This window comes from Simochromis diagramma, unplaced genomic scaffold, assembly GCF_900408965.1.
Source record: "Simochromis diagramma unplaced genomic scaffold, fSimDia1.1 OVJJ01000235.1, whole genome shotgun sequence".
Lineage (NCBI taxonomy): Eukaryota > Metazoa > Chordata > Actinopteri > Cichliformes > Cichlidae > Simochromis > Simochromis diagramma.
The window spans coordinates 406,812-430,261 of record NW_024386861.1 but is presented as its reverse complement, the minus strand read 5'-3'; the positions used below and the strand labels follow the sequence as shown (position 1 = coordinate 430,261).

The following is a 23,450-nucleotide window of genomic DNA, read 5'->3' as shown; positions in this document are numbered from 1 at the left end:
GTAGCATAGGTGCCTCAGGATAGTAATAATAAAATAAAGGATAATAAATCCCAACATTTAGAAGCAATATTTTTAGGGGGGGGATGCAACAAACTGCAATAGTGTCTAATTATAGTGCACTACAGGAAGGGGATAATGATCCCGTGATTCCATAAAAACGCAGTAAAAGTGGAAAGTGTGTGCATGCACATCTATAGCTGGCTCATAAAGCTGCACAAAGTTATAAAAACATGGTAATGCGTGTATGTGACGCTCGGGGAACCGCATGCACGGATATTACAATACGGGACACGCCCCAGAAAAAGTTCTTTTCCTCGGCCATAATCACAAGCATTTATCCAACCTGCCACACACACATACAGAGACACACACAGACACACACACATACCACGCTGTCTGCTCGTAGATGATCACATTTTCATCAGCCTGACCCCGCCTCTGGTGAATGCAGGGGCGCTCCATGTGACGCTGGGGCTGTAACAAAAATCCAGTATGGCGGAATCTGTCAGGAGATGATTTTTTTCTTCCCCTCCTCCTGCGTTGAGGAAAAGAGGAGAAAAAAGCCTCGGAGTGCTAACATGGGAGAGATTTTTTTCTTTTTTTTTTTTTTAAGAAAGGCCAGCCGCTTTGGGACACATGCTGGGACGACTGGCCTCCTCCCGGCCCGTGTATAGGTGAGCTGTTTTGGTGTGCCTGTGGCCGCTGTGGCTGAATGTGTAGCCTCGCTTTGATGTTGATATCCAAGGCAGGGGTGCGATGCACGGGCAGGCTTCATGAAAAACCATGTCCGGCTGAAGTTTTCACTCCGCTCATCTTCGCTTTCGCCCTCTCGCTAACGATTGAACGTTTTAAACGACTCCCCTCGGAGTCTGAGTCACATCTGAATCCTGGTAGAAATTATTATTTTTTTCTTTTCTTTTCTTTTTGCGACTTGTAACGATTTAGCTACAAAATATCCTTCACGGTTTTATTGCACTATTTGCGGGCGGGAAGTGTGTTGGCAACAAGGGGAGAAGGGGGGAGAGGCAGGAGGAGTGTATGTGTGTGTGTGTGTGTGTGGGGGGGGGGGGCAGGCGGTGTTTATTATGCCGATTGTTGCTGAGCTATTTATAGAGCCAAAGACTCTAACGCGATAAAACACTGAGCTCGTGCGCATTTTGTCGCTTTTCCCCGTGCTAATGGCGAGGAAGGGAAAAATTGCTTGAAATGAAGGTAGGGGCCCGCGTGAGTGTGTGTTTGTGTGTGAGTGTGTGTGAATGGTTCGGGATGGGCGGTGGTAATTCTCTGCATGCGTCAATCTTTCTGTTTTTTTGTGAATGGGGGCGTACGGAGCCGTTAAAGCGACATCAAAGCAACGCGTTAGGGGCCGATTCAAAGTGTCGCCTTCCGCACGAAATAGTTCTTATGGGGAAACGTTAGTTTGGGAAGGTGAATGAAGCCGTTTGTCGTGTTTGAGAGTTTGGGTTTGGGCTGATAGGGGGAGGAACTGTGTGTACCCACCTTTTTGTGCGCTTGTGGCTGTCATCTGTAGCTGTGATGTGCATATTAAATTTCTTTTGAGGGTTATTTTTATCTTACATGCGTTCTCTTTTGCTAATACTGGTGTCATTTTGAAGCATCACTCTGTTTTTTTTCACTCTTTGCTCACTTTGGGCTTCAGGGCTTGTCTCCCCAGATCTGTCACCCTGCATCAAGCAAGCTCATTTTTAGGGACAATGGCCTATGGGATACACGCACACACACATATATGAGTACCCCTCCCGAGACAGATGAGATGCCCCGGGGGGATTGGTGTTGCATGAAGCCCCCCTGGAGTGTCAGCATGACACACACAGCCCCCCCCACCCTACCCTGCCTGCCTGTGCCCTCCCTCCACCAATCCTTGCTTTGCTTTTCCATCACAAAGCGCAAGTGTGCGTGAGCTGTGCAGTGACCGACTTTTTTTTGGTTTGGGGGGGCCAATTTGTCCTGCGGCTGCGGTGTCTGGCCCTCTTGTCTTGAGAGTCCCCCCTTACCCCCACTCCTTTCCTTTTAATGCATACACACACACTCGCATGCACATCCCATCCTGCTTCAGAGGACGGTTGAGACCTCTGCAAACACACACATACACACACACACACACAAGGGCGCTGCCCCCATACCCCCTCGTGTCTCCGCGGCCAAATCTTTCAACCTCACCCCCGGGCAGTCTGGCCCCTTGAATTTTGTACTAGTAGTAAAGTCGACTTGATACTTTAGGGCTGAGCTGTTATTACATCTGACACCGGTGCTCCGGGCCCAAGGAATCCAGGCCACTCTCCGTAAACAAAGAAAAGAACAATCGTATATTTCCAGAAGCAACAAGAAGACAAATCAGTTACCTCCCAAAAAACAAAGAAGAGCCTCCTACCAGGCAAATAACAGAATCATTGTCTCTTTTGCTTTTTAATGGCATCTTTCCACCAATTTCTGCCGTGAACGCAGTGCATCCTACTGGGGAGCTTTGTGAAATCCCCAGTGCGCCTCAGTCAAAAAGACGCTATCTCAAGGAAAAGCTATTTATTGCCTGATTGGTTTACAGCTCCTCGCAGTGTATCATTGAACCCGGGGTTGCGTTGACTTCTTGGAACTCTGTATTTTACTCTGAAAACTCACCGGTGCATTTCTAGGAGCAGGATTTGATGATTTGCTAAGGTTGGAAATGTTTGCAAATCCGCGTTAAGATGGATTTTGTATCCCTGCAGCCAGAAGACTTTCCAGTATTGTGAAAGTTGTTTATTCTTATTAAGACTGCTTACAAAGTGAAACCATTAGTTCATTAACCAGCTGGTTTATTTGCAAGTATGAGAAAGGATTAATTGTGCAAACCTGCGTTGGCTATTTTTGGGCCTCAATCTGTTGTTATGCAATAAAAGACCTAAAAGATGCTTTACTAGCTGTAGTTAACTCATGACTTCTACTTACAAACGCATGTTGCTAGAGTTATAGCAACAATTATAGATGACCAAGCTAAATCTGTCTGTAATGTAAGTGATATGTCCTCAGTCAGCAGCTGGCGCATCACTATAAGATCAGCGCTGTAAATAACTGCGAGTGAGAGGCATTTAAAGGATGCACGTGTTGTTTTTGATACTAGCAGCAGTCCTTGCAGTCATCTTGTGTACAGACCTGATAACAATACAGTAAATATCACGGCTTATATAACTGTCTGTAATATCTGGATCGAATAGAGTACTAGAGCTTGGCCGATACTGGATTTTTAGGGACCGCTCCTGCTTTGTTCATATCAGGGGTGTCAAACGTAAGGCCCGGGGCCCACAATAGACCCGCCAAAGACTTTAATAAGTTTTACAGCTTATAAAGAGCTTCCCCTGCAATCATTCTGTCACGGTCCTGGGTCAGTGACCCAGTGTTTTGAGTTTCTTGTGCCTCTGAGTTTTTTGTATTCTGTTCTTAGTTCTCTTTGTTGCCCCAGCTTATTCTTTCGTGTAGTGTCTTAGTTTGGTTTTCTTGTATTCTGTTTAGTTCTCTGAGTATTTAGTAGCTGCCCTCTGTGTTTTCTTAGCTCCTCTGTCTCCTCTAGTCTAGTTTGCGTCTGTGCTAATTCCTGTTTTACTTTGAAGGTCTGTGTCTCATCTGAGTCTATCCTACTTTGCTCCCTTGTCTCGTCAGTTCTGATTTCTCCCAGCTGTGCCCTCCTTCTGTGTCTCATTCCCCTCGTTACTTCCCAGTGTATTTAAACCCTGTTTCTCTGAGTCAGTGTCGTGTCGTCCCTCTTGCTGTGTGGGTCTCCCTGTGTCTGTGTGAGTTTTAGGTCATTGTTTCCCCAGTTTAGGTTAGTTTGCTCGTTTTTCTGTGACCAGCAAATAAAGCTGTGATTTTGAGTTCACCCCCTGAGTCTGTGAGTCCTCATCTCCTGCCTGCCACACAGCGTTTCATGACACATTCATGCTCCGCTAAAGTAAAGAAGTAATAGATAAACAGTGAAATGACAGAAATGTTTTCGGTTTTTTTTGCTAATTTAGAAATTTGATTTTTTTAAAAAGATTCACAGTAAAAAAAACACAAATGAAAAAGAAAACCCAGGAGATTTTCTGTGTATTAGCAAAAACCTTTTGTCTTATAATTTCTTGAAAGTCTTGGCGTTGAGCTAACAGAACCTTTTCTGTCATTTTACACATTAATTTCTTACAATTTGGCCGTGAAGAGCAGTGCTGGCAGATTTCTTTCATTTTTTAAAGCAGAATTACTTCATGATGTAAAAAAAACATGAAACGTGCCGTTGAAATCGGCTCGTTTTCTTTGAATGAAATGTCTGAGGGGTTAAATGTTTAGTTAAACTTTAAAGTGACAGAAAGGAGAGCTTCACTGGTCCCGCCCACTTTGACATCCTCGGTTCATATGCTGTATAAAAATACCGTGTCCATGTAGCTACAGTACATCGGCGCTGTTTGGAAACGATATCATGGGGAAATTGCTTCTTAACTTTCTGCTAATGCAGTTCCGTGTGCTCAGCTGTTATGCTGCGTGTGCTGCACGGTCCTGGGAGTGCAAACCATGTGAACAGCATCTTTCTGCTGTAGTGTCTCCTGCAAAAAAGGTTTCCTATTTATTCTTATGGAGCAGCATACACACAGCACCGACCTGTGACAGGCCAGCTGGTGTCTCTCCTTTGCTCTCTCTTACGTGAAGCGTTTAAATAAAACATTGTCCTTTTCATCCTCCCACAGGTTGGTGCTAAACAGCGAGTTGCCACTCTGATTGGAGTTGCCGGATCAATAAGCTAATGGAGATTGGCTGCTGCCGGACGTCTGCTTCCTGTTTCCCGTTTGACCGTCCCGAGTGTTGGATCAGCCTGAACACGCATTCAAACCCACACTGTCCTCCTCCTCCCAGCTCTGGCAGGCTAACAGGCCCCTGATCACCATCCTGTAAACCACATCCGTACTTCAACTCAAACACACACAGACATCTGTCCTTCAGTGAACACACGCTCACACGACGAGCTGGGTGCACACTCGCCGTACTGCGTGGACGTCTACCTGACCGACCTGGCAGCAATGACTTCACACAGCCACCAAGGTAAGATGTTTGTCTACCACTTTTTACCTGTTATGCACCGGGTGGAAAGGGCCTGCTCAGTCTTCTAACTCTCACAGGAGTAAAAGGCCAGGCACATGCGTCCGGCTGATATTGCCCTTGTGTTAAACAAACAAATACCACAGTCTACAGCTGCATGCAGATGCTGCTTCACTATCCAGGAGTTTAATGTATCAGTCTGCCTTGTAGTCACGACGTATTTGCAGCAGAACAGGAATTAAATCAGAGAAAAGCTTTAAATACTTTTAATACATGAAGGAAAAAAAAAGAGAAAGTCTGTGAATGTTGTTTCAGAAATACAGAAGTACAGAGACTGCACCTGTAAGCCGCTTTGCAACCCACCCCCAACCCAGCTCCTCTTGTACCTTCCACTTATTGTCATATCTGATGTGACTGATGCCTGCCTCGCCTCCACACCACCAAATAGAAACCCTGCAGGTGGAAACAGCAATCCTTTTTGATTATAGTGGGCCTGGCTGAATTGTAGGTGTGTCTAGGATGCTGTTTAAAACCATTTTTAGAGACCTAAAAAACTACCTGTCATGTGCAGATTAATGAAAATGTATCCCCTTCGGCGGCGTCACATTAAGGGAAATCTGTCTGCTGCTACATCTGCCGTATTGGCGTATGCGAACGCTTTGATTGTGAACAGAGGCGGATCGTGGCTCGCTTCAAATGCAATAAAGCATTTTAATCTGGTCTTATAACTGTTAATGGGCTCGATTCAATATGAATGAGCTCCGGAGGGGCGAGAGAACAACGTCCACGGCATCAGCTTAGTAAAAAGAGCCTCCCTTTTTCCTTGTTGATGACTGATCGCTGCTTTGGAAGCCTTCACTTGCACTTCCGCGAGCTGATACATTATTTAGCGACCAGCTGGTGGATGAGAAAGGTTAGCTTCCTGCCACTGGCCGACGTGGTACCTGACAGCGTCGGCTGTGTTTACTTTATACACCTGGGAGTGTGTGCAGTATAAATACCACAGCTGGGGCAACCGCTGGGCCCCGAGGGATCGGAGCGAGCCGTAGTCTCAGCCGGCGTCCTCAGTCCTGCAGCATCGCCACATGTGATGCACATCACAGAGGGTAGAGTGGATATTTGGCCTTACATGTGCACGTTGTTTAAGATGACTATAGATCAGCCAGAGAGGTCACACACTTTCCTTTTCCCTAAGCGTTTCCTTTATAAACTTGGATTAGAGCTGTGCAATATTTGCACGCACACACACACACACACACACACACACACACACACACACACACACATTAACTCATTGTCATCCGCTGAGCTGACAAAGCTAATAAACTGCTAATCCCGAGCAACGATTTTGACATTAATAACTGCTAATTTATGCAAGGTGACACGTTAAATGATGACAGTGGAAGTGTCAAACGGAAGATAACAAGTGTCAAATAATATTCAGTAACTACATTAATTGCACGTAGGCCTGTGAGCCTTTAAAGAAGTATGTTTTTATTTGTTTTTTAAATAAGTTTCAGTTTCTGTTTGAGGATGACTGAGCAGTGAGAGTGACTCACACCTGAACATGTTCAGTTACTAGCAGCCTGTAACAAAAACACACCATTTTTGGTTGAATCCATGGAAAAACACAAATATAGACAAAATATAGGCAAGAAAGCTGAGAGTAGAGCCAACTCTCTTTTTCTCTTAGAAACTGCATTTTCATGCATATTTGCGTGTTTCAACAAGTCACTGCACCTATTTCTCATTTTGCTAGCGAAACACAAAGAAACCAGAGGTGGCTCAAGGCTTTTGCACAACATAAGTGAGCGCGCAGGCGCCTGAGGGGTTAATGAGTGGTTGATATAATTCGGGGAAAGGTCTTTTAACGCTTTAAAAGTGGTAAGTAAGCATTTCAAATCGAGTTATGGTAGCTTTAAGTTAAGGCTGTGAATGGACGTTAATAAAGTTAAACGCAGCGGCTCATATCGTTACGTTTACAGATGCCTTAAAGGGCTGATTTAACATTGCACTTTGGAGACTTGCAAGACACTGATCCTCACCTTTTGCTCTTGAGTGTAGATTCACTTCCCAAAATATCTTCCATTAGACCGCGTCTGCTTAGCAGAGAGTAGCTGAACTCCACGAGAAAAATCGGCTTCGGTAAAGGAACTGAAAAGGTAACGCAGGCTCACGGGGTTTTTACGATAAATAGCTGCTCTTTATTTATTTATTTATTGTTTTTCCTCCAAAAACCTCTGAAATAACACACCACTCATCATTTGATGGCAGTGCGACTGTCAGAACGAAGCAAACAGTGATATTGAATCAATGCCCAGCTGTGAGCAGGAGCCAGGGCAGGAAGCTTCACTCTGTTCTGGGCTGATAGAAGAAGATAAACTAACCAGCTCCTGTCACAATATGAAATGAACCCTTTTTTAATTTCCCTCCGCTCCCTCTCGCATCCTCAGCGTGCTTCACCCCCCCTCCGCTGGAAGCGTGCAGAGGGATGCCCCCTGTTAGCTCACCTCTCGCCGACACAGAAATAGCTGCGATTCTTTGTGCGAGGCCCGGAGATTACGACTCATACCTGTTGAGCGGCTGTTTCCCGCTGTCTTGTTTGCTGGCGGGAAAGCCTTCAAGAGGAGGCGATCCCGGCCCTCGAGAGCGCTGCCAAGTGTGGGCGTCAAATTTGAGGTGTTGCTTGTCTCGTTTGAATGACAGCTTCGAGACGCACTTGTTGGATGCCGGCGCAAAGAGGGAGACGGAGAGAGAGATGGAGAGAGGCAAGCCAGGAGACATTTTAAAGGAATGCGACGCTGACCTTGCGGCACTTGTCAGCCTTCTGTTTCTTTTTTTTCCCTCATGAAAATGTGTGTGACAGCAGTATTTACAGAGCGAGGAATCTCTCCGGAGATCTCTCTGCTAATAACTGCAGATGCAGGAGAGGCGTCTTTAAGACTGTCTGCCGCTATCACCGCTAAGGCCAATTACTTTCATTTAGAGTCACAATTAAAACAACAGCGCCTGTGTTCTCGAGGTGAACAATGAGACTTTCAGATCCACGGCTTTGTTGTGCAGTGTGATCCAAAGCTGCCAACTTTCTTCTGCTCTGCACTTATTTCCAATCAAGCTCTGAGTGTGTGTGTGTGTGTTTGTGTGTTTGCCATTTTTTCTAATCTGTAAATGAGCTTACTAGCAAGCACTATTATTTATTTTTCCCCTTCCAGGACTTACTCGTTTTCTTTATTAAAGCAGCTAGATTGGCTGGATTAGGTTAGATTAAATATCATTTATCACAAATCTCTTCCCAGAAAAATGAAATATAAAACAGATTCTCAGGTTTGATTTCCAAGAACAACAACAACAACAAAAAAAGGGGGTCAGCCCTGAGTTTTTTGTATGAATATCAGCAAACAGGCTGGAGTGTTTGCACAGGAGTGATTGCTGTGTGTGCCAGGAGCTTTAACACATTAGCCTGCGACATTTGTTTTACACTCGTGCTTAGCGGTGAGCTAACGTGCTCGGTGTGTGGTGTTAAACAGGGCGGTTGTCTCTCTAAATGTCACGCACGGGATTGATAAGAGCTCAGAGTATAGAGTCCTGCAGCGCCCACGCAGATTCAGAAACATCAGCTCAGGTCCTCGGCAGGTGTTGAGCTCTTCTCCGTGATGACTGAGGGAGCCTTCATGGTTGTGGTCGCTCGGCGAGCACCCTTATCAGTTTCTGGGCTTCCGCCTATAAAAATAAAAGGAAGCGGGGCCCAATAAACTACACAAGTCCGAAAAAGAAAGGACAAAACGTATTAATTATTAAGTAACACAGAAATGGATGAAAAGGTTTGGGTGGTTCCTGTCTCTCTCCACTGTTACTGTCCAATAAAGGTGAAAAACAAACAAAGAAGAAGACGCATGCGTTTTCCTGCGATCCATGAACCATTTGCATATAAACATAGAAGGACTACCTCGGAGTGGAAAAATCCATCCTTTATTAAAAGTATTTGAAATATTAAAACCAGACTTTAAATCCGCTTGATGTTACCAACAGTCTTTGATTTCTGCTTTTAGAGGTGGAAGCCGGTTGGTTGGGAGCGTGCAGAGAGCGAGAGAGACGCTTTATTGTGGAACTGATGCGGGCTGGATGCGCTGTGAGTGGAAAAGGAGGAAGTTAAAAAAAGAGCAGCTGGCCTCCTCAGGTGTTGCGGTGCCGCTGAAGAGGGAAGGTGATGCCGCTCGTTGGCAATGATTTGTTTTCATCTTAGTCAGAATCGCGCCGGCTTTCCAGGAAAGCCTGTATTGTTTACCGCTTGGCCTGCAAATGAATCACACACACACTGTCACACACACTCTCACACAAGCATGCACTCAGGCCACTGAATGGTTACTTAGTAAGTGGCAGGTGTTATTTTGTGAATGAGAGGTTTGAACTTTACATTGTTGCATGGGGGGGGGAATTAATAATTAACACGTTCTGCGAACGCTATCAAAAGCACGTTGACAGTGGGACATAAAGTGTGTTCAGATTAGATTTTTTACTGCTTTATTTTGCAGGGTCTGTGTGGGCGTGAGCGCCTTTTATGGCTCTGAACCGGTGAACTTGACACAGTGCTCTTTTCCTCGAAGGCTCAGCGGTATCTAGGTTACAAGCGCCCGTTAGGTTTTACGCAGCTTGGAAACGCCACAAATCGGCGAGGAAAATAACATAATTTTAAAATAAACACTAATGAGGAGGGTCAGGACATTGCATTGCATGGGCTGGTACCCAAGATTAGATAATTCTCTCGAGGTCTCACACATCCGCTGATTTATGTCTTAGACAAGCTAGTCGTGCTGCGGTTGCATTAAAAAAGGATTTATGGTCAGGGAATAGCAGTAATTTGGTACAGTCATTCCTGTCCTTTGCTTTTTGGTATATACAAATATTTCTTACTAGGTTAAAAGTACACTTTTAAAACAGTTTCTAAGTTAAAAGCTCTCTTGTGTTCCCCCAGAATATATTTTTTTTCATGTTTTCACCGATCACTGTTTATACGATGCTTATAAAAAATCAGGTTTGGCTGTGCAATAGACCGGCGACTTGTCCAGAGTGTACCTGACCTTTGGCCCTATAATAACTGGGATAGGCTCCCTGAATTGGACGAGCACTTAAGAAAATGGATGGGTGGTTAGATGGACTCCTGGTTTGAGCTCTGCTCCACTCTGTAAAAGTGTCTGTAGCTTTAATGGAGCTACTGCTGTTAATTATGAACCTTCCAGGAAGTGGTCTGCAAGTTACTGTAGATAATGCTAGAACACCGACTCTCTGGGTTTCTGGTTCCACTTGTGATAAACTCTAGAATTAATGCAACTGTGCACCAAATCTTCATCATCTTGGGGTAAACCTGTTCCTCCTCCTGACATCGTTATCACATCATGTTTTTGATAGAAAGGCTTCAGGTCAATAGATGTGGTTCCATCATTGGATCTTTTTGCAGATTTTGATTGTCGTAAAGCATCTTTCTGTAAGCGTCAGGGATGTCACAGCAATAGCGCTGGCACGATTAGTCGTCTAGTCACGATTACGTCGACTATCAAAATCGTCGACGACTGATTTAATAGTCGACGCGTCGTTTGAAGCTTTGTAAGATCCCAAAAGACGCAGGAATAAGTAGCAGGATTTAAGAGTGTAATAACGGACTGAAACAGAAGATGGCAGCACTGCATGTACAAGGATGCCAGCTGCCGTTAAACCCAGAAGAAGAAGCTGTGTCCGGTATTGTAGCTGCGTCCGAATTCAGGGACCGCATCCTCCTGTGCCCGCATTTGCAGGCCGATTACGTTACAGCGACACGACGAAGACTGTCCAAATTCGAAGACTCCAACAAATGCGCCCTTCATTTCCCCAGATTTGAAGGATGGGTCGGGTGTATACTTCGTGGCCCAACCTATCCCAGAATTCATAGCGCAGCCCAGCTCAGTTTCCAACAATGGCGCCAGCTAGTTAGTTTTAATATTACTTATTATTCTTTCTGGGTCACAAAATAAACGTTTAACATATTTTCAGGCGAGAATGTAGCTGTGTAAACCTCAAATATCTGCTCAGTTTATCAAGACACCACATATTTTCAAAAGCGCTCCGACGTTTTCAGAGACGTCTGTTACCCACTAGCTCGATAGCTAGCCGGGGGCAAGCTCACTAGACCCGGTGAGAACACCGGACTCCCGGCCAATCGTTTTCAAACCCACCGCCGTCTTTCACTACTCAGGTTAAACATGATATATAAGTCACTTAGATAACTTAAAAATGTTGTTGTTTGGCTTTTTTCAGTATTTAATTTGTTCCTGAGTGAATCGGTTTGGCTGAGATTAAAGTTTTTACACAGCTGAATAAACGTCAAGCAGACAGCTGATCATCAGAAGTGTGAGATGCTCGAGAATATACTCCGGTGTCCTGTTATATTTTAGATAGCAAGGAGTTTATTAAACTTCACCGAAACAATCTGCAAATTTCATTAAAATTTAATAAACTATCATCTTGTCTTTATTTTTAGTTAGCACATATCTTAACAACTTAAAGCTGTAAGCTAATGATAGTAAAATAAGAGCAGATGCTGCTGGTGCAATAAGCTGTACTTTTACGTCCAATGGATGAAGATCTGATTAGTCGACTAATCACAAAAATAATCGGTGACTAGTCGACTATCAAAATAATTGTTTGTGGCAGCCCTACACAGCAACACGAGACGGTTTATGGCATCCAGGCATGAAGAGAGCAGTAGCAGAGAATTCCTAGCAGCAATTCAGAGTTGCACCCAGTTAATCCGCTAAAGCACCAGACCTGCGCTGGCCTCTGTGCTGCATCTCTGAGCGCACAGTAGGTTAGGAGAGAGATACGATGGGGTTTTTTTTTTTGCTACTTTACAGCTTTTGCCAGTAATAAAATGTGATTTGTGTCACTCATAAACAGAAAAATAAGCTGCCTTTATTTTGATTTAGTGGATGGATTATCAGCCGAACAGGTAAAACAGTATTAACTCTTAATATTTGCCTGGTTCTAAGCTTGTAAGATATGTGAGCTAACTTAACAGTGAAGCTTTCTTATTAAAAAGAAAATTGTGATATTATGAAAGAGAAAAAAAGGTTTTGAACCCAACTACAGAATATTTAGTTTAGTTTGCTAATCGCTCAATCGTTTTAGAAAAGCGCTTTCCACCTGCATTCTCTTTAATAGCCAGCAGGGGGTGATTCCTCTGGTTGTGTAGAGCTCTATGGGAAAACAGCCCTCGGCTCTCTTGCTTCTGTAATCCCCACAAACACTTTCCCGATGACTCTATGACTTTAGCCGCTAGCTTGAAGTTATATTGGAATAAAGACGACGTTCATTTATAAATTTTGGTCATTTGCAGCGTCAGAAAGGAGGTTTGTTAATTGTAACTCATGATGGGTGCAGGAATTTTGACACCGATACTTGGTGATTTTAACTATCAGATATATCGGCTGCTGATTGTTTGTTTTTTCCAAACGTATTTGTTACCAACACAGAGGTTGCAGTGTGCCCCCTGGTGGACAAACTATGCGACATCAACACTCCTAAAGTGAGTGAAGCATGTTTGTGCTGTCTCCCCTTTGTTTTTTAATTGTCATACATCGGCCAGTAAATGAAAATTATTTGATACCGAAATATTTATAAATAGCTAATAGCAGCCCATCATAACAGGTAGCGATGGTTGGGTCTTATCTTTTACTAATGAGCATTAGCCAGTGAAGTCAGACACACCCCTTCCTCGTCACAGGCAGTTTCAAAAGACCAAGATATTGATGGTGAGGCTTTGTTTGGCGAAGGTTTCTTTTATCTCAGTAATGATAAGTTATCCAGTGTTAATACTGTGAAAAATATTCTTAATGGGTTGTAAAGCTGGGTGGCTCTCTAGTTTCAGGGGTGCTAGAGAAATTAAAATGGTGGTTGAGGTATTTGAGTCGAATGCCTTCTGGAGGCATCCTAGGAGAGGTATTTTAAACATGTCCACCCAGGAAGACGCCCTAAGGCAGATCCAGGACACTCTGGAGAGATTATAGCTCTCAGCTGCCTGTGGAGAGGAAGGTCTGAGCTTCTCTTCTGAGACGGCTTTCCAGGACAGCTAAGCGGTAGAAGATGGATGGATGGATGGATGGATAAAAAGCACCAGACTCCAATAAAAACATATTTTCAACATATGGAACCATGAACCAGTATCTTAAATCAAGATCTACAGTATATGGTGACTTGTATGGCCACATGTTTTCAAGAGACTGTTTTTAGTGGTGGAGTACTATATCAGAAATGGAGAAAGATGTAAGGTTTTGCCAACTGGGCAACAGAGATGCAATAGTTTCTCTACATAATAAAGTTTATTTCCATACCACCACAAACGACATCATTTGTCATGATCATAAAGTTGATTCAGCATCTCTAAAACATTTTTGAGAAAAGGGGAACACTATAACCTCCACAAAAGTAGGATTTATTGCTAGGCTGTATTACATTGCATTAGTTTTAGCTTACAGACTTCATATTAGATTTATAAAGCCATTTTTACATGCAGTACTGACTTCTGCCTTCCAGACAAGGAACAAGGGTTAGGAAGAAGAAACAACTTCATAATCTAATTTTCTTTCATCTCTCTTGTTCATTTGAACTTTTGAACTTAGAAGATTAATACATGTATAATTTAAAACATTTTAATATCTGAGTAGCATAACCACATCAAATCATGTGAATTCTACTGAAGCCAAGAGCTGAGATGGAAGTAAGTGCTCAGGCCCAGCTCTCTATATGTCAGCCATGTTTCTGCTGAGCTTCCGTGTTTACTGAATTACTAAGATTTTGGATGACAAGAAATTTATATTATTAGTAATCACAGGAAACAGGATGTTGTAATATTTTCTGTGGACAGCTCATCAGCATACTACTTGCTCTCATGTTTAAAAATTACGAATTAAAGATTTCTTTGATTTCAGAATTTCAGATAGTGACAGTTTAAAATTTTGACCAATTCTGATAAAATATTGTTCCGTGGCAGATGTATTAGGTTTTGTGGAGCATTGCCGAGGTTGAGTTAAATAGGTGGTTAGTTTGGTTTCCATTAAATGTTTTTCAAACTCTACAAGTATAAACACAGAGCCAAATTTTAACAGAAGTCCTGTGAATGTGGCCGAGGAGGTGGTCAGCACAAACTGGTAAAAGACAGCTATTTTAGATGCATGAAAACATTTCATAATAAAAGCCCTGTTAAGAAATGAAGGGTCTCTGACAAGTGAAATAGTGGGACTTTTTAACATGGTTACAGTGTTGAGTTCGTATTGTAGCAAAGCTTAAGGACGTTAGCTAAAATGTTAGGTTTTTTTTCTTGACAAAAGTCTCAAAAACTCTTTAGGTACAATGATTTATTGAAACATTTCCTAACATAGATGAAAATACAGTGTATAAGGCAACAGAGTTTGCAGTTCTAATGAGCTTGAAAGTCAATATTCGTTTTAGCCACCTTTATTCTTCCGCACTGCCTGAACCCAAAGCTAGCTTTCTTGTAATTTCTTTAGGTCGTCTTCAAGAATAGTTCTCCAGGACATCTTTTCTACAATACTTTTCTCCTTCTTTGGATGTTTTTGCCTTTTGACCTGTTCTCTGCCATGATGATCCCACACTACTTCAATAATGTTGATGTCCAGGCTCTGGGGAGGCCAGTCCATGGCTGATAGTGTTGCACCGTGTCTATTTCTATCCAGGTTTAGTTTTACTGATTTGGCAGTGGAATCATTGATGGTACTTTTCTGTGTTCATGATTAAATCAATTTCGTCAGGATCCCCAACACTGACTGAAATGTGGCGCCAAACCCTGCCAGAGCATCCATTGTGATGACTTGAGATACATATTTACATTGACATGAACCAGAGACCAAATTTGGGTTCATCACTCCATCAGACCTGTTGCCACTTGTTGTCAGTCCAGTTCTTCTGTAATCTGACACACTTCATTCTTTTCTGTGTTTTCCTCTCTAAAGAATGGCTTGTTGACAGCCACCCTTCCACTGAGGCCATTTCTGATGAAGCTTCAGTGAACAGTAGATGGATCAGCTGAAGGTTCAGATATATCTCTTAGGTCCTGAACCAGGTGTTTGCTAGACTTTTTCCTATTTCTTAACGACATGACTTCTCTAGGTAGTTGTATGTCTTCCATTTGTCCAATTTCCTCAGATTGTTTGAGGACACTCTGCAAACTGTGCTGAGATATGGCAACTCTTTGGAAATCACCTTGTGTTTGCAAAATACTATTTTATGCCTGTCAAACTGTGTTAAGTCTGGATTGTACTCAGACGAGGACAACTGGAGAACCGGCAGTCAAATAGTTGTCCCCGTTATACTTCCTTGAAGTTGAATTGAAGTCCGCTGCCTGGGTAAATGTATACAGTGGCTTGCAAAAGTATTCGGCCCCCTTGAACTTTTCCACATTTTGCCACATTACAGCCACAAACATGAATCAGTTTTATTGGAATTCCAGGTGAAAGACCAACACAAAGTGATGCACACGTGAGAAGTGGAACGAAAATCATACATGACTCCAAACATTTTTTACAAATAAATAACTGTAAAGTGTGGTGTGCGTAATTATTCAGCCCCCTGAGTCAATACTTTGTAGAACCAGCTTTTGCTGCAGTTACAGCTGCCAGTCTTTTAGGGTCTGTCTCTACCAGCTTTGCACATCTACAGACTGAAATCTTTGCCCATTCTTCTTTGCAAAACAGCTCCAGCTCAGTCAGATTAGATGGGCAGCGTTTGTGAACAGCAGCTTTCAGATGTTGCCACAGATTCTGGATTGGATTTAGATCTGGACTTTGACTGGGCCGTTCTAACACATGGAATGTTTTGTTTTAAACCATCCCATTGTTGCCCTGGCTTTATGTTTAGGGTCAATGTCCTGCTGGAAGGTGAAGCTCCGCCCCAGTCTCAAGTCTTTTGCAGACTCCAAGAGGTTTTCTTCCAAGATTGCCCTGTATTTGGCTCCATCCATCTTCCCATCAACTCTGACCAGCTTCCCCGTCCCTGCTGAAGAGAAGCCCCCCCAGAGCATGATGCTGCCACCACCATATCTGACAGTGGGGATGGTGTGTTCAGAGTGATGTGCAGTGTTAGTTTTCCGCCACACACAGCGTTTTGCATTTTGGTCTCATCTGACCAGAGCAGCTTCTTCCACATGTTTGCTGTGTCCCCCACATGGCTTGTGGCAAACTGCAAACGGGACTTCTTCTGGTTTTTTGTTAACAATGGCTTTCTTCTTGCCACTCTTCCATAAAGGCCAACTTTGTGCAGTGCACGACTAATAGTTGTCCTATGGACAGATTCCCCCACCTGAGCTGTAGATCTCTGCAGCTCGTCCAGAGTCACCATGGGCCTCTTGGCTGCATTTCTGATCAGCGCTCTCCTTGTTCGGCCTGTGAGTTTAGGTGGACGGCCTTGTCTTGGTAGGTTTACAGTTGTGCCATACTCCTTCCATTTCTGAATGATGGCTTGAACAGTGCTCCGTGGGATGTTCAAGGCTTGGGAAATCTTTTTGTAGCCTAAGCCTGCTTTAAATGTCTCAATAACTTTATCTCTGACCTGTCTGGTGTGTTCTTTGGACTTCATGGTGTTGTTACTCCCAATGTTCTCTTAGACAACCTCTGAGGCCGTCACAGAGCAGCTGTATTTGTACTGACATTAGATCACACACAGGTGCTCTCTATTTAGTCATTAGCACTCATCAGGCAACGTCTATGTGCAACTGACTGCACTCAGACCAAAGGGGCTGAATAATTACACACACCCCACTTTGCAGTTATTTATTTGTAACAAATGTTTGGAATCATGTCTGATTTTTGTTCCACTTCTCACGTGTGCACCACTTTGTGTTGGTCTTTCACCTGGAATTCCAATAACATTGATTCATGTTTGTGGCTGTAATGTGACAAAATGTGGGAAAGTTCAAGGGGGCCGAATACTTTTGCAAGCCACTGTAGTTGCTGTAATGTGAATTCTCTGCAATGAGTCTGCGCGATCACAAAAAATTAGGCAGGTCTGTGCGGACCCTTGCGCTCACTGTCCAATGCCGAAAGTTATGTCACAGGGACACAAGCAGACTTGTGGATGCCAAACGTATAAAAACTGGTTCATCTTTGGAATTTTTTTATAGATTCACAGAACTGGTTCATCCCGTGGGTTAGGTGGCTATGCTTGAATGATTCATAGGCCAGTGTTAAGTGGCTGAGAACTATTGCTCAAGAGCGCTTTGCATTTTTCTTCCCAGGAGCCACACTCTCTTTTATCTTTGGGGTTTTTTTGGGTTTTTTTTATGTGGGGTGGCTGAAGATGTTTGCTGTGCAGTGCAGTGGGTATCGAATCCATATAGAAGTGAGTCATCCTTGTTGTGCTGTAATAAGTGAAAGGCAGCAGGTTAATGAGGGCAAATATAATGGATAAACATGGTTATTCAAACACAGGGACTTCAAATAAAATTGCCTTGTATAGCTAGAAACTAGGGCTGTGCGATATGGCCTAAAATCCATATCACGGTATAATTTGAAGCATGAGCGGTAACAATATATTTTGCAATATCTTCTTTTCTTCTGTATAACATTTTTTACACACTATAGGGCACACTTAAAATCCTTTAAGTTTCTGAAACATCGACAGTGTGCCTTATCTATGAATTATGGTTGTGCTTACTGACCTCGAACCGATTTTACGTAGCACACGGCGTGCAGCGATATGTCAAATGTTTTAGTACGACTTTGGTAAGCTATGAATGCGCACTGCTAGATGCATTGTCGGAGCATTACGGCTACCGTAGTCAAGAGCCTCGCGGAGTAATCTGGGTCCTAAACCAGTGTTGCCAACTTAGCGACTTTGTCGCTATATTTAGTGAGTTTTCAGACCCCTTAACGATTTTTTCTGAAAAGCGACTAGCGACAAATCTGGCGACTTTTTCTGGTGTTATTGGAGACTTATTTATGACGACTTTTTGACATGAAGGCGCGTATCGCTCTTACTCTCAACAAGCAGTGGTGCTGCCGTGGGCACCTCGCCCGTGCCAAAGCGCTCATGGGCGGAGGATAGTCCTCCCCCCGCTGCTATCAGGGCAGCAGATGTTCACGCCTGTGCGTCCAAACTGCAAATGAATTGCGCACGAGCGAAGCCGCTGCTCCACACTGACTGTAACGCAGTCAGTTCTTCTTTTACTCGTATGCTGTTTTGTGGATCACAAGGTTTAAAACGACTTATAAACACACACACAAAGCAACTCCACCAGAGTGCCTATTTTGGGTTACTTTTGCCGGTCCAAGTGTGAGGGACCAAGCAGCCAAAGCAAAGAGGACACAGGCGAAAAAGTGTCTTCAAAAAGGGTTTTCTTTATTTTAACCCTCAAAGTCCAAAACTAACAACATTCAAAACCATTCTTAGCAGGCCCATAAAAGAGGTCAACTAAATAGAACTCTATGAAAAGTAATTTCCAGAAACTTAAACAAAACAAAGTGAGACACAACTCACAAACTGACCTAATTACAAAGACACATGAGAGTAGCTTTTATAATGATTTGGCCAAACCATTTACACACAATAGGGGGAAAATAAAAACACACTAATATTAACTAAGCACAGAATAACCTAACTAAACCTTAAAACACCCCTGCTCCTGGTAAGCCCATGGTTGGTCCTGCTGAGCAGGCATTTTGTTCCCAGAGTCCTCGGCCACGCCTTTTGCCCAGACAGGAAACAGCCACCGCCCAAACCCAGGTAACTCAAAGAAAGAGAAACACACAATGTTACTATAATACCAGTGTTAGGTTTAACCAAATGATTAATGAAGAAAACTGCAAAGCAAACTAATAAAGTAAAAAATGGACTAATTTACCCCTGTGTGGCCAATGCATCACACCAAGCCCGGGTAAAGGAGCAGGGTTGGAACAAAAAAACAAAACAAAATAAAAACAAAACAAACCAAAAAAGCCAAAAACAATAATCACTAAAAGAAATTTAATTTGTAGTTCTAAATAAATTCTAACTGCATTTAGGAAGTTTTTTTACTGTCTCTTCCACGATGTTATTTCTCTCTCCGACAGCGTAGGTTACAATTACATTAGCATTACCAATTATGCAAATTAGGCGATGACGTCATTTAGCGACTTTTAGCGACTTGCAGGACAGCCAATAGCGATTTTCCTTACTGAGGAGTGGGCAACACTGTCCTAAACTCCGTCTGCTTCAGGTCCCAAAGTCAAACGAACACTGCAGCATCACCGAGAGTTAAAAACTGTCTAAATTCTTTCATCTGCAATAAAACGATCAGCGTTGCTGCTTTACCAGGTGTAACAATTAAGTTTAACATCCATGAAAACAGGATTTATTAAATTAAACAGAGTTAGAAGTTAGCAGGAAGCTAGCTCGCTAGTTTCCACCTAAACATGGTCTTCACAAGGTTTACATTGCACCACTTTGTCTTAGTTTAAGAGTTCTGCTCCAGACCCTCGTCGTGTGTTTACTATCAGGCCTGTGGGGAATTTTCGCAGGTATGCCGTGGGACCTCTGCTGACGTCAAGCATAGACAGACACGCACATGCATTTACCCGTGGTGCAGGGTTTTCCCCCCTCATGCTGCTTGTGGTAAATCTGACTCAAGAGACCCAAACCACTGTAACTTGCTGTACAGTACAAGTGTGTATCCATGCAGTTTTCACTGACATCACCTTCCCAGGGGTCCATCACACACTTGCATCCTCAGCATTGCGACTTGTGTTGTCACTGCTTCTCCTCTCGGTCCTATCTAAAGTGCTGAAAAAAATACATCCCCAGACACGTAGCCTCATACTTTCTAGGTAATTGTTGTCGTGACCAAAAACTAATTTTGCAAGTTTATTAAGGCAGGCTTTAATAAAAAACTCAGGCTCCCGCACTGTCGCACTGCTGCTGACAGTCTTGTAGTTTGCCTTATCGCACATGGCAGGGCCAGAAAGGTGATTTATTACCTTTCGTTTTTACTTAAAAATTAAAGCCCCCCCCCTCCCTTTATTTTGACAGGTTGCTGCTCTGAGAAGCATTTACCCTTGCCTTGACAACCACCACAGTACAGGCATGCACACAGATCTCTGGATGGCTATACGTCTATATTATAGATTTGCTTTTTATTACACCTACCAGATACTATTATTGGGGAAGCGGCAGCATAGAGATTTAAGGAATGGGGTTGGGACTGGAAGATCGGTGGCTTGTCCCAACTAGTAAATGGAAAAAGTGAAAAAGAAACCTTTTTTTTTTCCTTCATCCTATTGCAAGAGAAACTGAGGAAAGTGAAGCACACATAAGTATGACAGTGTTTCCTCACTGGTCCATCAGAGCTGCTACAGTAAAGCTGTAGTTGGCTGCTGAGATGCACTGAAATAGAGGAAGCTCATATCAGGAGTTTCAAGTAAAGTGAAAGCCACTTGCAGCAGCTGACCAAAGTTTAAAGGTGTTTCATGCATTAAATGCATTTTTTCTTCTAACTCTATTTCCCCCTTCTGCTTTCACTGACCTCTGTCCAGCCTCTTCCTCCAAATGCACGCAGTCTCTGCTCAAATCCAGAGGTGAAAGGGTTAAAAGCTTTCACTGCAATGAAGAGGGCCCGGCTTATCCCCGAGTCTATTTTTAGAAGCACACACACAGAAGAGATGTGCACGTGCAAGCACGGCGAACAAACGATCATTATTTTTGGTCTCCCGTGTAGATTCTCCTCGCCGTGATTGAGCGCTTTGTTGCCGTGCGGCTAAAAATGGAGCACGGGGCGAGTGCATGCGTGACACGACCGCTGGCTCTTTTGTGCGGGCGGTCATTGTGCTAGGTGCATGAGCCTCATCGAGGGTAATTTCGAGCCTCATTGTCACGTTTGCCTGGCCGTCCACTTGTGCTGACATGTTGTTTTCTGCCCCTCCGAAACCCAATTACAAAATTGTGGCAGATTGCAAAATGCACTTCAGCGGCGTGTTCCCACAAATGCCGCACCCTCTCTCTCTCTCGCTGAACCCGGTGAACACAGATGAGGCTGCTGCCAGCCAGACGGTTTGTCAGCGCTGTCCTCCCATGCGCCACCAACTTGGCTGAACATGAGAGTCCCATCCCAGGACAAACCCAGGGGGTTTCTTGTGCAGCGTCTGACTCGCCTGGATGCAAAAGGTTCACCGTGTCCTCACCAGCATCCTGCTGCTGCAGCCATGCTTGTCCTCCTCCAAAAAAATAATAACACCTAAAACATGCTATTTATGCAGGATGATGTCTCAGCATATGAGAAAAGCTGCGGTTTTAATTGGTGGCAGGACAAAGACAGCGCAGAGCGAACATGAGCTAATGAAGGGACGCATCTTTTGTCCCCGCGTCTTTTGTCTAGTCCCAGCTGAGAAACGGGATACACTGTGTTCTGCCAGCATGCTGTCAGCGGCAATTACGGTTTACACTGCTGCCTGGGAGCCCAATCCTTGTGCCTTTTGACATGGTGCTCCACAGTGCTTGACACGAAGCACAAATGTCTGGCCAGGGCATCAAGGAAATACTACGCTTACGCAAGAGGATCAACGCATCATCTTTGTCGGAACTCGAAGCACACGAGCGCTTAAAGAGTCGAGATGTGCGTGCATGGTAGGTGCGGAGCGACTGCGAGCTCTGATGCTGTGGGTGTTTGCTGTTGTAAGGCCCAGCGAGCAAAGCTTTACGGTTGCATCACAAATCTCCTAGCAACCATAATGGCTGCCCATTAAGTAGAGAATATTAAAGATGGACGCAAGATCGCTGTCAGTTGAAATAATTTGCACTTTTCAGGTTTTGTGGGTTAATTCGGGCTAATGTCTGCTTTTGTTGTCACCAAATAAACGAATAACAGCGCACGCTTTGGAAACTCTTTTTGCCTTCAACAGCCAGCAGGACGACGACGTGCTCGACGAACGCTGGAATCAAGTTACAGAGTTTTAACATATGTTCATAACTTATTGGGAAGCTCTCACTTTTCTGCAAGCTTTCTCGTTTTGTTTTGTTTTAGGTTTTTTGTCTCCATAAATGTAAAGTTGAACCATGCAGCTCCATACAACCATACAGCTGCTCTCAAATGATATCGAAAAGCTTATCACTGGCATCAGGAGAATCCCAGTTGATAGGGATTTGTACGGAAGAGGATTAGGGCCACTGAACAAAAGCCTGTGCTTGAGATTTTTTTGTGTGTTTTGTTTCTCACAACTCTGAGAGAAAAGTCAAAATTCTTACCTCAGAATTCTTTGGGGGGTTTTTTCCCCAGAAAGTCAGAATTCTGAGAATAATGTCGGAGAAAAGGTTATTCTCAGAAAAAGTCGGAATTCAGAAAAAAAAAGTCTGACTTACGACTTTTTTCTGAAAATGTCAGAATTCTGAATTTCTGAGAAAAACCTAAGAATTCAAAAACAGAAAAATACAAAGTTTTACTTCTATTTAAAATGTCTTTTTATTTTGGGGGAATATACACCCCATTTTTTAAGATGCTCTAATTGTCTTCCATATTTTCATAAAGCAGCGTTGACTGGATTTTTCGCTGAAGTTGATTTTTAAGTCGATTGCAGCTCTGTTTGTGTCGCTTTGCCTCACTGCACAGTAGATTTAGTATGTATGTTGGGGTGAATCGAGCCATGCTGTTGTAAAACATGTTGCTGAAGTGATGAGGCCTTTCTGTTTTAAAATGCCCCAAAACTTGTATTTATATCATTCAGCATTAATGGTGCCTTCACAGATGTGAAAGGTGCACGTGCATTACTGAACCCCTGAATGCTTTTACTGCTTGGTAAACGCTGAAAAGGCTGCAGATTCAAACATCGTAAAAGTACAGCAAGCAGCAATCCGGCAGCTGTCTTGGTTCCAACCAGGTTGTGTTATGAATGTACATTTGGCACGCTCATATTTGAGATCATAGTCGAAGGAAGTGGCAAATATCATTATTATGCGCCACAGTCGAAACGGAGTGTGAAAGGGCCAATTTATGGGACCGCTCTTGTACAGTTGTGTGCAGTGGCAACAGGCCCGTTGTCACAACCCTCTATTGAATGTTGTGGCATTGTTTGCTTTTGGTGCACAGTGAATTCAGGCCTGCACGTACTGAAGATGACTTCAAGTATTCAAGATTTTGACTGCTGTGGAAGTCAAATTGGCCTGGGCTATTTGCTATGATGCAAGCAAACCAGTTGGTCTTCACCGTGTGGCTTTGGTGGTTTTCTCTAAATCAGGCGCGTTATCTTAAGTGTGCGGCTTTTTTGAACATATTATCTCACACGTAAGTAAGTCACACGTAAGCCCTTATGGTCTGTGGCAGTTACACAGCAAAACAGCGTTTTGGACACGCGTCTGCAGCGTAATGACCAATTTCCAACTCATTT

At 43.5% G+C, this 23,450-nt stretch overlaps 1 protein-coding gene across 1 annotated transcript in view; it reads left to right on the top strand.

Annotated features, from left to right (window-relative positions):
• Positions 1–335: 335 nt before the first annotated feature.
• The window catches only part of LOC120733237 (histone deacetylase 4-like), an 83,551-nt gene continuing 60,436 nt past the window's right edge, over positions 336–23,450 (top strand). The window contains 2 exon segments of the mRNA XM_040031301.1: positions 336–674; positions 4,713–5,064. Of these exon segments, the coding sequence (XP_039887235.1) occupies positions 5,043–5,064 (22 nt within the window). The 5' untranslated portion in view covers positions 336–674; positions 4,713–5,042.